Raw genomic sequence first — 15,823 nt, 5'->3', positions numbered from 1 at the left:
GTTTTACAACAATGAAACATAACAAAAAATGTTATTTCCTAATATGGCCCCAAATCTTCTTTCTCAATTACTTATACCTCACCTCTCTAAATGGGCCTTTAGGAGGTTTTTCAACTCATAGTATAGAAGATTACAGTTTTGGCGCAGTTTCACAAATGGCTAGATCTTCATTCAGATGTGATCACTTTTAAATCCTTTTCTTAAAGGTTTGACATGATGATGCTTTGCACTGATGATGTTACCTAGCTTGGCTATTGAAATGTCTGCAAGCAAACAACCAAGGTCAGAGATCACCAAGGATCTCTCTGGTCTGAAATGAATAAAGATCACCATCACCGACTACATTGCTCCCCATGTTATGATACAATTCTTCAGAATACAAATATTTAGTCTGATGTCACTATGTCGCTTTTAAGACTACCTTTCTCTCATGGCTGCTCTTCTCAATTCCACCACAAGAGGGGAGCACATTACATACGTTGCTATGTTTTATGAGGGAAGTCTGGCTTCTTCAGCCTGATTAAAAACGGCCGGAGGTGTCAGCTGATAACTCTCATGAGAGAAATTTTCCACAACTTCTCAATTCTAATTGAGGAAAAGCAGTACAAGCAATAAAAAGATAGCTACAGTTTATGACTTCGTGCAATTGACCTCTGTTGCATTTATAACACCTGTGGATTCAGTTGGTTCTCAAAGCTGTTTCACAAATGGGATGTATATCACTGACTAGCCAACCAATTTCTTTTCGTTTAATCATTGGTGAGATCATTCACAAAATAATTGGCATGCGATCATTCTGAAAGTTAGAAATTTGCTTATATCAGCTAAGGTCTTATTTCCAATCTGAGACCATACATGTGACATTCTCACTACTCAGAATTGCTCTACGTTGGAGATGGGAGTTCTCTAAATATGATATATAAATAAATGTTCTATGTCCTAGTACACTGGTCCCTATCTCCCACGTTTTGCCCCACTACCGGGCCACAGCCCGTTCAGAACCAGGCTGTGCAAGTAGCGGGGGAGTGAGCCTGTACACGAAGCTCCACTTGAGTGAAGGGTGAACACATATACCCACTGCTCGCAAAAATGGAGCTGTGCATGTCTGCACACCTGCCACGTACAAAAAACCATCCTCTCTCTCCCCCCAACGCCAGGCTGCCAAGCCAGAAAGTTTGGGGACCACTGTCCTAGTAGACAATATGAGCCAGCAGTGTGCTTCAGCTGCCAAAAAAGCAAATGCAATAAAGTTTTAGTACCGCTTTATAAGGCCTTGATAAGACCACAGTTGGAACACTGCATCCAGTTTTGGTCACCATGATATAAAAAAGATGCTGAGACTCTGGAAAGAGTGCAGAGAAGAGCAACGAAGATGATTAGGGGGCTGAAGGCTAAAGCACATGAAGAACGGTTGCAGGGATTTGATATGTCTAATCTAGTGAGATTTCTAGATTAGAAGTGACATGATAGCAATGTTTCAGTATTTGAGGGGCTGCCACAAAGAAAAGGGGGTCACCTTATTTCCCAAAGCACCAGAAGGCAAGAAAAGAAGCAACAGATGGAAGCTAATTAAGGAGAGAAACAACCTAGAACTAAGGAGAAATTTCCTGAAAGTGAGAACGATCAACCAGTGGAATAACTTGCCTTCAGAAGTTGTGGATGCTCCATCACTTTTAAGTGATGGCTTTTAAGAAGAGACTGGATAGCCAGTTGTCTGAAATGGTATGGGGTCTCCTATTTGAGCAGGGGTTGGATTAGAAGACCTGCAAGCTCTCTTCCATCTCTGATATTCTATGTTCTATGTTGTAAATTTTTAAAAAATCGTATTATGATTCATGTTTGATCTGTTCCATTTGTATGTCTCCCCCCCTCCCCCTGTGCAATTGACACCTACGTACCCACTGATTTGTGTCACAGGAGTGGTATAATTAAGGAAATGACATGTCAATCAATGTATAAGTAATATAGTTGTTATACTATAAATGTGCCAAATTCAAAGTATTTGCATCTTCCTATAATGAAAAAAAATGGATTAATGTCATTTTCTTTGATCTTAAATAGAATGTCAGCCTTTCAAGAGAGAAAGTTCTCCTGAAGAATTAAGAAAAAATATACTTAAGCAAAGTTTTCTATAGAGATGTCTCCAAGACATCGAAAAAAAATGTTGATAGCCTCCAGAGTATTATTACTTTGACTCTAAGTTAGTATATAAGAATCCCAGTAACCACTAACAGCCTTGCCTTCCAAACATTTGCCTACAATCCTCTTCAAACATTGTCACAATTTGTGGTAGAGAAATCCATTAATCAAATCCTGTGTGAACTTGGGGGGGGAGAGGTTGTATCTGTTGACAATTATCAAGTTTCCATTTTCTCCTCAACTTATAAATCTCTATCAAATGCCTCTGTGTATATCTTCCACATATGAAGGATACCTCCATTCCCCTGCTGAGGTGATGTGGCTCCCAGATTATGGAATTAGCTTCACGAGGAGGTGCATTTGCCTTCTGCTTTACCAGTATTTAAGATGTTAAAAATACAACTTTTCATCAAACTTTTAGTTGTTAATAATTTTAATGACTACTTTTATATATAAAATCAGCAGCTAGAAAAAGTTGTGTGTGTGTGTGTGTGTGTGTGTATATATATATATATATATATATATATATATATATATATGGTTAATGTGATAAACAAAAGGTATTTAAAATAGAATAGTAGCATATATTATTATATTAACATATTACAGTCCTCATACAGATATATTACTTGGTTTACGCTTGCCACAGGTCAAGCCTGTCTGTCTTGCATCCTGTTGGATTTATTAAGAGGAATAACATAAGTGAAGGATGCCTGTTGATCATGCTACACAGGTCCCAGTTTCTAGCCTTGGGCTCCCTCTCCTCTTCCAGCAACTCCATTAAATCATTGGGAGGGTCATTTAATGGCTCCAGAAGCCAGTTCTTTGCCTGCTGTGCTCTGTTTAGACTAGCATGTTAATCAATTCCTAGCAAACAGGACCAAGTTAATGGGCTCTTCTTCATGGCTCATTTAAAGTGTTATTCACCTAGCAGAAAACTGTATCAGCAGCATAAGAACTGCTGCCCCTGGACTTAATCCCTACTTTGGTCTAGGCTTGTCACTGGCAAAAGGTGGTGTCTTCATTTATTGCAGGCAGGACATGTTAAGGGGCTGGCAGATTCTCCTGTTTCCCTTCCCTCTTACTAAACTTCACTTCCAGGTGGGAAAAATTCCATCAAATGTGATCCTCAGCATGGGATGAGATTGCAGAGGAGATAAGTTTTGACAGATGGCTAGACTGGTGGGTTTAGACATCCATCAAAATTCAAACCAGACTGGTGACAAGTGACCCAGAGACTTGTATGGAAAGGAATCATTTTGTTACACTATGGCAATGTGCACCCTTTGTCTGTCTGAGCCTGTTATCTGGGTTACATGTTTGTCACTATTTCAGGGTATTAAAGTAATAATAATAATAACAGCAGCAGCAGCAGCAGCAGCAGCAACAACAACAACAACAACAACAACAACAACAATAATAATAATAATAATAATAATAATAATAAAGTTGGAAGGGACCTTGGAGGTCATCTAGTCCAACCCCCTGCTCAGGCAGGAAACCCTATACCATTTCAGACAAATGGCTGTCCAGTCTCTTCTTAAAAACCTCCAGTGTTGGAGCATTCACAGCTTCTGGAGGCAGGTTGTTCCACTGGTTAATTGTTCTAACTGTCAGGAAGTTTCTCCCTAGTCCTAGGTTGCTTCTCTCCTTGATTAGTTTCATCCGTTGCTTCTTGTCCTGCTTTCAGGTGCTTTGGAAAATAGCTTGGCTCCCTCTTCTTTGTGGCAGCCCCTGAGATATTGGAACACTGCTATCATGTCACCCCTCGTCCTTCTCTTCGCTAAACTAGAGATGTTCAAAAGTAGTGGGGTTTGGGCAGAGGAAAGGGTAGGGGCATCGTGCACTGTTTCACCCAACACTCCCACGTACTTCTCCTCTGCTAAATCAAGAATTTTTTAAACCAAATGCCAAACCCTTGGCAATTGATCAATGATGGTGGTGGGGGTGTTGCAACAGTGAAGCAAGAGAGAAAGTAAGCTTGTACATCCACACCCAGTTGATCCTCTTGAAGAGAGTTTTTTGAACCTACACTGAAAAGAATAGCTAACAACTACATAGAGGTGGGTATGTGTTTAAATATAATCTCTTCATGCCAGAATTGAAAGTTGTGTTTTGTAAGCATGAAGTGGTAGGAAAAGAACAATATCTCCCATACCCTCTTATTTCACTATTCAGCCCCCCAGTACTACAGCTGATCAATTACTATTTTGGCTGGTTTATTGATGGGATCACATCACTGTGCCCCAATAGAATAGCCAGTGAGTTGTACCTGTTTCTTTCAGACATACATATATACATACATACATATTAGATGTTTAGTGTTGGATTTTACTTTTTTTCCCTGTGGGTTCTTAAATTTTGGAGTTTTTTTTCTTTTTCTGTTTAGTGTTTTTGCAGTGTATTCTTTATGATGCTTTATTGTTTGTTTCATTGTTTACTTTTTGTATTTTTGAATTCTGTTTACTTTTTGCAATCCTGCAAGAAAATGTAACAATATGGAGGAGGGGGAAAAGACTAGACTGGTCAACGAAGTGTAGCAGAATGTCCCACAGTAAAGTGCCAAAGCGGTTACCTGCTTAAGAAGGGAACACTCTTTTAGCAATACAGAAGCTGAGGAATAATAAGTTAAGGCTGCCTCAGATGACACAAGGACAGAGCAGAAAAGTAGATTTGGGCAGGTGGGGGACATCTGTGCCATAGTTAGTACAATGGGGAAAGGTTCGATGAGGAGGTGAAAAAGTCAAGGAATGAAAGACGCTACAGTGGAAATAAGGGAAAGAGTCAGATATTCAAAGACGAATCTATAACGGACACAATACATACAGTTTATATCGTTCTTTTCATGGGGAGAATGCACAGCTAGTATTTAAACCAGTTGGACAACTTTTGCAGGTCCATGTCAATGTTGTGCTAGTTTGTGTAACGACCAACTCCTGCCAAGTTGTTTCAAGTGCTGTTGGAAGGCTACATGTCTCAAGATTTTGGTAAGCTCATTGTGAGTTTCTCCGACAAGTCTTGCACGAATTGCACAATTTCATAAGATTTCATTTGAACTCACTGAAATCTCAAGATTTGGTGATCTTGAAACATTCTGGCCTTTCCTTTGGATTTTAAAAATACGCCATGTTTAATTTGGCGGTACCATTTGAGGTGATGTGGACATAGTTGGAGGAAAAGAGGTAAAGGCACAAAAGGCCTTTCCTTCTCCAAATCATGCATTAATAGATACTGTAAAATTGGGGGTGGGGGGAACTATCAACACTTACCATCAACATCTCGCTAGTAAGGGAATTTACAAGGTCTGAGACAGATGAACGGGGCTCTGTTTTGTGATCAGTCTCCTCATGCTGGGTCTGACCTGGCACTGGTGTTGTGTTGACCATTTTCCCTGCAGAGGGTAATCTGTGGGAAAGAAGAGAAACCTTTACATATACTTTGAATATAATAAAAACTCTATATTTGTAACAGGGAGAAAGAATGTATATTATGGTAGATCCATTCAATAGTAGAAAAGTAACGAAAATGATGCAGTATTACCATTTAAACATCTGATATATAGTTTTGAATTTATCATTTATGATCCCTTTCATTTGCGGCCCATCTTTTTTCTGATATATGGTATTGCTAAGTTTTTCCTGGTAATGATTAATAATGAGGAGGATGATTAAAACCAACATACTGTATTCAGATTTCTATTCTGCTTTTTCTCCAGGAGCTCAAAGTAGCTTATATGGAGATCCCTTCAACTGATCACCATTCCAAAAATTTTTTTCAGATTTTAGGCTGAAGGAAAGTGCTGGCTCAAAGTCATCTTGTGACGTTTCCTGGTGAACTTTAATCTGGATTTCTTTGATGCTAGTCCAGCACTTTAACCACTATACCACGTTGGCTCTCATTATCTCATGAGGCTGAGCCAGATCATGAATGCTGGTTCGATTTGCTGTGGAGCTTGCTGCCAATTCCCTTCCTACCTCACAGGCCATTAACCTTCTCCAAACACAAACATTCCCTCTGTCAAAGAGAGAAGTGCTTTTGTTTACTTTCCTTGACAGGCAATTTCTGAGATGACGTACAGCCAGATGGTTTCTCAGCCAGTGTACTCAGAGCACTTAGGAAACCTGAGTGCTGGGTGACAGAGGGATGTCTTCCAGGGCCTTAGGAAAGGAGCAGAGTCAAAAAGCTAGGATAGATTGTCTATGACAGATCATATCTCTAGTTGAAAACATGACACAACCTGAGCTAAACCACTCTACTGTAGCTTACTTTTTGCCAGATGAATCAAGCTGTTGCAGTATTACCTTATTATCCAATGATTATGCCCCACTGAGCTGTATCAATGAAAGCATATGTAGCTACTGTCTTCCAGCTTACTTCTACTGAAGCAGAGAGAGAAATTGCTAACCAAAAGTTTCTTGGCAAACCCTGACTTCCTCTGTGTCTCCACAATAGCATAGCTATGGACTCTTAAGTTGAGCTGAGACGTAATATCTATGGTACAGATAAAAGCTTATTTCACCTGTTAATAAAACATTCAATATGGATCTCCATATAACATGAGCTATTCCACATGTCCAGCACACCTAGTCTGAATTATAGATTCACCAAAGCATATTAAAAACCTAGCCTCCTTCTGCTTCCTACCAGGGGATTCAAACATGAAGTATGTTTCTCATTGGCTTTTGTTTTAATCAGTGGTCATCTCCTTCTGACAAGCTTAGCAAACTTAAAAGAATCTAACATTTTCAGTTGTCAGGATGGCATGTTATTGCCTCTGGCATAAGGAAGTTTGGATTTTAGGATAGAGAAGTGAGATAGGAAAAAAAGAGAGGAACTGGTGGGCATTAGTATGTGAAAAGGGCATCTATAGAGGGAGAAATATAAATATCCTATTGTCTGAAAAACTATTTGGGACAATGGATGCAGAATGAGAGAGCTGGTTACAATTTCCAGAGGCTGGATATTTAACAAAGACATATCGAGATCCACACAATGATATATAAAGACATTGAAGAGAATTTATGCAACCCCTTTTGGGACAAGTTGAAGAACAAATGCAGAATTTCATGCCCAGTTAAATAAATAATATTCATCTGGAGTTTAAATACATTTTATATTTAAAGGTAGAAAGATCCATTCCAAATTTTTTGAGTGTGAGGAAAATACTGAACACTGAACAAATCTAGGGTAGAAGTCCTTTGTTTGAAGTGTTAAATTTTCATTTGGAGGGACCTGCAGTATGTATTTCTTGGCCAGAAACCTGTTCTTTCGAGGTCCCTTGTGTGAATTTTAGGGAAGAGTTTTATATTTTTAAAATATTTATAGCACTCCCATAATCCAGTTATTACTGGGTATCATTTGTGATGCTCTATATGTTTCCTCAGAGACAAGGAAAGTGCATTGCCGAATGGTAGCATTTCTTTTTACTAGCCCCCATATCTTTAACAAAATGTTAAAGAAATACCCCTGGGTTGGTTGCCATAAGTACAGCAAGTCTGTTCCTATAGTTGGACCCTGAATGTTAACCAAGGCATAAAAGCTCACCCATCATAAAGCCTAGTGACTGGTGCTGGGGGGAACTAGCAATGCCACTTTCAATTTCTGAAGTCACCGTTGATAATTAAAAACATCAGAAAGAGAAAAGCAATGGGCTTTATTAATCTAACATGTGACAATAAATATAGGTAGCAAGAAATAACTACCCGCAGGGCTGAATGTGCTCAAGAATGGCCCGGGGCAGGGGAGGGTAGGTTTTGTCTGTGCCTGACATCCATTCAGGGCAAAATTCTTAAAATAATCATCACAACATATGAATGCCTTAAGGATGATGGGATTATTTTCCCACTTAAGACAATTGCATTTGCTCTGATGTGATGCAATGTCCGGTGGTCTCAGGCAGAGCCGTTCCCCCCACTTGCTACTGGGGCCTTCCAATATAGAAGCCATGTGTGGAAAAACAACTCTATTCCTGAGCTGCAATCCTAGTTGTAAGAATACATCCTGGGGGCTCTTCCTGCATGTGATGTAAGGAGCTCCAAAAAGAGCAGGTCTCTCAGTGCAGAGAAGGGCTTGTAGAACAGTAAGCCTTAGGCCAATTGTTTTCAACCGCAACACCAGGTTTAAATCTTGTCAGAAGAAGAGGTTCCCTGAAGTTGTCAATAAAATACATGAAAAGAACTGAAAAAACATGTATAGACAAAATGTTAGGTGACAGACAAATAATATCAGACAGATGCTAAGGGAGAAAACATCCAAGACCATGATGAGATACGAATCTCTTTCGATGTAGTACAAAGTGTCAGATGCACCAATGAACAGTTGCAATGGCTTATCACATGCACATCTGTAGGTATCCAAACATGCAGACATCTCTCTCACACGCTCATCCTTACAGAATCAAAAATGCTGCTATCAAGAAACAGAGCAATAAACAAATAACGTACAGGGGCAGGTTCAAGCTTGTTAAACATATGCAGGACAAATCAAGCCGTAGGAAATTTCAGATAGAAAGGTTATACTCTGAGACAGACTGGACACATGCAAAGAACTAGACATGCTGCCGGTGTATACCTGGAATAGAGACTAGCACATGCACACAGAGATAAAAGAGGCTGAAACAGCTGAAGAAGAAAAAAAGGTTAAAAATAAGTGTGTGTACGGGTGTGTGTAACAGAGAGAAAGTGTAAGCATATGCGTGAGGTCAGTTGTCAGAAGTCATGACAAATCCAAAGTTTATTTTTGCAACCACACTATACTGAATCAGCTGCAAATCTGTCTGGGAGTTCATGAATGCTTCAGAGTCACAAGAAAAGCAAAGAGACACAAAAAGACTAAAAATGAAGAAGGTCTTCTATTACAGGATCTGCATGGTGCCTCCTGACAGAACAGAAATAGGGTGAAAGAAATGGGTAAGACAGAGAAACACACACACACACACGCACATACACATTAGTAAGGGAGAAACAGCACACCCACAGGACAAGGCACTGGACTGGAGTTGCCAAAGCTAAGAATGGAGGAAAGATCAGGCAGCAACAGTAGAAAGACTAGAAAGAAAAAGGTGACAGAAGAAGACATTATAGAGAGGGGGACACAGGGCATGAGAAACTCAGAGGCTCACTGCAAACTAGGTCGGTGGAGAGAGGCCTAAGTCAGATGTGGCTGGAGCGCAAACAGAACCCATTTCCCAGCAGGCACCCGCAGGACTGCATCACAAGGCTTGTCGCAACCACTGGGCCAGATCAGCATTCCAAGGGCCAAGCAGACAGAGAAGAGGAAGGGAGGCAAGGCACAAAAGTGAAGGGAGGAGATGCGGGAGAAGTAGCACAGAGGAGTGAAAGCAGCATGGTCTGTGTAGGGTAGAAAAGAACAAACTGGAAAGGGAACAAGTAGAGACATGTTTCTACAAAACAGGCAGGAAAGAGAACAGAGGGCTTGAAACTGGCATCCCATTCCAATATTATCCTGGCTGGTAATATTTGTCCAGTCCACAAGCCCCATGAGGGCTCCATTGCAGAAGGCTGCAATTTTCTGGACCAATTACATCAGTCTCTTCTACACATCAGTATCTAGAGGGAAGGGGAACGAATGGTGTGATTAGCATGGCCTAATTTTGGTCATTGCTGAGGGTATTCTCAGGAAGACGTAGGCCAAGTCCTAGTCCTATTAGATCTCTCAGCGGCTTTTGATACCATCGACCATGGTATTCTACTGCAGCGTCTCAGGGGGTTGGGAGTGGGGGGCACTGTTTTACAGTGGTTCTCCTCCTACCTCCTGGGCCGCTCGCAGTTGGTGTTGACGGGAGGGCAGAGGTCCACCCCGAGATCTCTCGTTCGTGGAGTCCCTCAGGGGTCGGTCCTCTCTCCCCTCCTGTTCAACATCTACATGAAGCTGCTGGGTGAGCTCATTCGTGGTTTCGGGGTGGGGTATCACCAGTACGCTGATGATACCCAACTTTTTCTTTCCACCCCGAACCAACCCAGTGATGCCCTCGCCGTGATGTCCCGTTGCCTGGAGGCAGTCTGGGTTTGGATGGGGAGAAACAGGCTTCGTCTCAATCCTGCCAAGACTGAGTGGCTGTTCATACCGGCATCTCAGACTGACCAGCTTTTCCCATCGTTAACGATGGGGGGTGAGGTGTTACCCCCCATCGATAGGGCTCGCAGCTTGGGCTTCCTCCTGGATTCATGGCTTAGTTTTGAAGATCATATAGGAGCCGTGGCCAGGGGGTCTTTTGCCCAGGTTCGCCTGGTGCGCCAGTTGCAGCCCTATCTGGACCGAGATGCCCTACGCACAGTCACTCATGTGCTCGTGACCTCCCGGTTAGACTTCTGCAATGCTCTCTACATGGGGCTGCCCTTGAGGACCAACTGGTGCGAGTTCTTATGGGAGCTTCCCGATACTCCCGTGTAACACCTCTCCTCCGCGAGCTGCATTGGCTTCCAGTTGCCCTCCGGGTGAGATTCAAGGTGCTGGTGATGACCTATAAAGCCCTAAATGGCTTGGGTTCGGACTATCTAAGGGAACACCTGCTGCCAGCATCAACCTCCCATCGTCCTGTGCGCTCCCACAGGGAGGGCCTTCTCAGGGTACCGCCAGTTAAGGAATGCCGGCAGGTTATTCCCAGGGGGAGGGCATTCTCTGTGGCTGCGCTGGCCGTATGGAACCAACTACCCACGGAACTTAGGATGGCCCCCGACCTTCATTCATTTCACTGGGACCTGAAAACCTGGCCCTTCGAGCTGTCTGGCCCAGACTGAGGGGTTTTTAATTTTTAATTGGATTTTAGATTTTAATTTTTAGGGCTTAAATTTAATTAATTTTAACTGATTTTAATTTTTGTATTTTATGTTTTAATTGCCTTGTAAACCGCCCTGAGTCCTACGGGAATAGGGTGGTATATAAACTCAATAAATAATAAATAAATAAATAAGTAACGTTTGGCTGGCAGGTTTACTGCATATATTAGTTATGAAAAGATCTCACAAGATACCAAGGTCAAAGAAAATGATTTTTGATTCAGATAAGTCAGGGGTCTTCAAACCTGGCAACTTTAAGGCTTGTGGACTTCAACTCCCAGAATTCCTCAGCCAACTTCTGGAGTTGAAGTTCAGAAGTCTTAAAGTTGCCAAGTTTGAAGACCCCTAAGATAAATGATTGTATGAAATTTGTTTCCCATTATATGGGATTTGCTTCAAATATTTGAAGCCCTTAAGATGTCAGGGCATGGCTTCTAATCTTCTCTTAAACCAAAGTTATAAGATCTCTGCATCTTTGGTTTAGCAGACACATACCCTGCTTGTCCTGACCTATTCCAAAATTTCCAAAAGGAAATGTTTGCTCTGCTAACATGCACATTTAATCTGACAATGTGATTATTTTCCAGATGAAACTAAAAACACTAGCTTTACTTTTTAAAAATATAGGTCAGGTAAGATCCTACCAAGGCATATCTAGAGCACTTTCATGAAAAATCTACTGTACCTGCCTGATATTAGGTATTCTTGTTCCCGCTAAAGATGAATTCACATGAAGTACAAAGTGTAAACACTGGAATACAGTGAAGCAGCTATATTAGTGGAATATATCTAAACATTTGACCCATAATTATGGCAAGATAGATTTATTTACTTATGAGCCATCTGTAGGCCAGTTTTCAAATTACACAATGATACAGAAATTACTAAACGAGTGTAGATCTATGCTGTTACTTTGCGTTGTGGTTTTTAAAAAAACGTTTTGCTTTATTATATAGCCTTTTACTGATTTTTTTTACTGTTATTGAATATTTGCTTAAATAATAGTAACAAATCATTAAATGGGTGCATGCTGAAGCTATTGTAGGTTATTTCATAAATAGAATTTGGAGTTTTAAAAAATGAATAAATATTAAAATAGGGACTTACAGAGATACCCGACTGATTACACTGTGAATAGAAGGGCCTTCTTTTCTAAAAGAAAACTGGCCTTCTTAAGTTGCTATTTGTCTAAGAGGCAAGCTGTTATGAACATAAGTATCAGCTACCCTTCAGCTTATAGAAAGGAAGACGTTTTATTAAAGAATTAAGCTTGGGGAGGTATCTTCTCCCCACTGTCCTGATCTGATTGGGGCCCCTTGCAGTGGCTTTCTTTTTTGCTTTGTTTTATAAAAACAAAAAAGTAACATGACAAATATGATTTGTGAATGAATGCAGACCCAAGGTTCCACAATTAAGTAAATTATTAAGACTTCTAAATTTAGAATGTCTCACAAAAGCCGATGTTATAAAACTGGAACTGGTCTTCATAACGACTTCTAGAAAGATACCTTTTATTGGCTATTGTTTATTAACTGCCCAACAAAGGATACTTTTACTAAGCTAAAGGTAAAGGTTCCCCCGCACATGCGTGCTAGTCGTTTCTGACTCTAGGGGCCAGTGCTCATCTCCGTTTCAAAGCCAAAGAGCCAGCGCTTGTCCGAGGATGTCTCTGTGGTCATGTGGCCGGCATGACTAGAGACCAAAGGCGCACGGAACGCTGTTACCTTCCCACCGTAGTGGTCCCTATTTTTCTACTTGCATTTTTACGTGCTTTCGAACTGCTAGGTTGGCAGAAGCTAGGACGAATAACAGGCGCTCACTCTGTTACGCGGCACTTGGGATTCGACCTGCCAAACTGCCGACCTTCTGATCGACAAGCTCAGCATCCTAACCCACTGAGCCACCGCGTCCCTTACTAAGTTAAGCTTATCAAATAGAGATGCCATATGGAATGAACATGAGCCAATACAGGGTATTTTCTCTCCTGGAGCACTACAATGAATTGAGAGATTGTTTACCTACTACTACTTAAATTATACATTGAAAAAACCATGTGAAATGGGAATTGGGAAAAGATTTAGTGAACTCAACAGGGTTAAAAATAGCTGGTAGGTGAGAAATGATGCCAATAAATTAATTCACTGATTTTGTGAAATCTGCTCCTTCCTACCATTTCACACTCATGTGAGAACTATTGAGGGCTCTGCATCTAGCTAGGCAGTTCTTCCTCTAGAACTCCCTATTGTTTAGCTCTTTCAATGAGTTAAATAACTATATCTTAGTAAATTTCTTTAGCCGACTGAGTGGAAGGTAGGGAAGAGGAAAAACAAGGAATCATAGCTTATCATGGAGTACTGTAGCAATATTTTTACTACTAGGTAGTTTATTTTAAGTCATCCAAGAGCCAAATACAAAGCCATTCTAACTATGGCAATGTTGTATAAATAATCTCAATTTGAGGCTAGAATTTATCTAATGGGCTTCATTACAATGGTAATTCATTATGAAGATGGCCTAAGTTCCTCTGTAGTTTACTTCAGCAAGACTATCTTAAAAAAAAACCAACATTTTTTTTTGCCACACTATAAACAGTATACTTTAATTGGGCAGGTTACTGAGAATAATTCTCCACCAAGAATTCCCAGCATTATGGCTGAGGAAAACTTCGTATTCCCTTAAAAATTTAGGTTCATTTTCAAGAAATTTCATTCTAATGATAAGAAGTCATGGCTGTTGAGAGGCAACACATATCAGCTTATCTTTTTATTCTTCAAACCTATAGTTCTTTTCAGACATTTATAGCATTTGAATATTATGCCTTGTTCATTTTTATAACAAACCTGCTGACCTTGAACTAAATTTATGAAGTAAAATTAACTCATGTCCTTTTTAGTTAAATCTTTGCAAGTAATAGACAAAAATACTGTCCCAGTTATTCTTATAAATATATCTGGAAGCAATTCCTAGAACATTCAGTATAAATTTAGTCCTCAGACAAGGATACACAGAATTCCACTTTACTTCTGAATCTACATTTAATCATCATATTAAATGGATTTGTCTCAAGGCTAGTCTTAAACCTGGGAAATGATACTTTCTTTTCTTCTTCAGTTTGTGTGTGTGTGTGTGTGTGTGTGTCTATGCGCGTGCGTACGCGCTAGTGAGAGATAGAGAGAGAAATGCTTGTAGTGGGACGTATACTCTGTTTTCACACGTTTTCAGGGATACAAGTAAAAGGACTATATGAAATTGGAGAAATGTACTAGGATTTATATGAGTTAAGTACATATAGTATACATTTGGGAAAATATTAGCCATGAGATTCCAGTGACTTTCCTAGAGAAACTCAGCAACCAGCAGGGGAACAAGAATGCCAGCAGGATGGTCTTAAGAGTGACTTAGATATTCATTGGCTGAGAATTTCTATTTCCAGGACCAGCCTTCCATTTTGTCGTTGGGATAGGATGGAAGGCTTTCTTTCCTCTTGCCGTTCTTGTGGCTGAAAGCCTCTGTCTCCTACTCATACCTCTTGTCCCCCTGAGAATTCTGGTTCTGCTGGTTCCCAGAAGTTTGTAGATCAGGTATATTGGCAAAGTCGTCCTGTTCTGAGAGCCCCAAAACAAGTGATAGCACCACCATACGGCCTTCCCTGTCCAGAGGTGATCCATCCAGGGGAATGAAGAGGCCCCAGATTCAGTGAGCAGGATGCAGGTAAAAGAGGCAGACAGGAAAGAGAAAAAAGAACAAAGCATAAGACAAGAAAGTAGAAAGAACGCGAATACTGTAAAACTGCAATGAACAGGAGAGTATAATATGTAACTACTGTTCCCACAATACACATTAAATTCTCAATCTTCTTTGACAAGATTCAGAGCAAGAATTAACAGACGTTAGAAGAAACAAAATAATTTATTAAAAGGGAGTTACATAAGACGGAGCCTAGAAAGCAAATTTTCAAGAGAAAAGCATCTTGCTACTTTGGCACAGATAAGAAACTTGATCTGTTTCTAGAATCATTGGTTCATTTATTATTTTTACTTAGTAGATTTATAGTCTGAGCTCAAGGGATATTTATGATATTCTTTTCCCCAAGTTTTTTTTTCTCCCCAATAATCTGGTGAAATAATTTGGACTGAGAGAATAATTAGTCCAAGCCATCCATGAGATACCACAGATGAAAATGGATTTGGATAGCGCTGATTGCTGATGGCAGTCTGAAACAATTGTGTTGCACAAATAACTCCAACTGTTGCAGTATATTTTACAAAATTGTAGCTTGCTACTAAGAACCATTTTGGCGTTATCCACAATGATTATTGTACGCAACCCAGAGTCACTTCTCGTGAGATGGGTGGCTATAAAAATTTGACAAATAAATAAATAATAACTGGAGATTATTGTCATTGGAATGTAGTTATTGGAACTATTCTGGGGTCAATAGCAATGATGGATCCTGCAAGTGACTGAGTGATATAGTCCAAGAATAGCTATAGACAGCAATGTAAAACAATGAAAACCATTACCGATTTATTTAGTCATTCAGGCATTCATGTTGGGTGTGTGCTTCTTTCAGATTGCTATTGAATGATGTTCAGTTTTGTATTGTAAACAGCAAGGACTCTCAATCAGGACATTTATTTAATCCCAATCTAAAAGTGGTTGCAGTATAGTTTTAAAATCACAATCCACATAGTTTTAACATTTTAAGATTTTAATTACTTTTTTTACTTGTTTTATAACTTATAATTCACCCACAGTCACTTTATAGGGGAGATGAGTGGAATAAAAACAAACAAACAAATAAATAAATGTGCATTGGCACTGAAGAAGAGGTGCCTTGGTGGGAATTTGTCCGGTGCATTGGCAATTAAAGATTCAAGGTACTA

At 40.1% G+C, this 15,823-nt stretch overlaps 1 protein-coding gene across 1 annotated transcript in view; it reads right to left on the bottom strand.

The window, feature by feature from the left end:
* Positions 1-15,823, bottom strand: part of SYT7 (synaptotagmin 7) — a 261,982-nt gene that overhangs the window by 33,398 nt on the left and 212,761 nt on the right. The window contains exons 7-8 of the mRNA XM_083348320.1: positions 14,464-14,586; positions 5,409-5,544 (exon numbers count right to left, since the gene is read on the bottom strand). Coding sequence (XP_083204446.1) covers positions 5,409-5,544; positions 14,464-14,586 — 259 coding nt within the window. The remainder of the gene's footprint in view (positions 1-5,408; positions 5,545-14,463; positions 14,587-15,823) is intronic.

Source organism: Vipera ursinii (genome assembly GCF_947247035.1).
Source record: "Vipera ursinii genome assembly, chromosome: 1".
Classification (NCBI taxonomy): Eukaryota; Metazoa; Chordata; class Lepidosauria; order Squamata; family Viperidae; genus Vipera; species Vipera ursinii.
The sequence above is the reverse complement of the archived record's forward strand: the minus strand, read 5'-3'. Positions and strand labels throughout refer to the sequence as shown.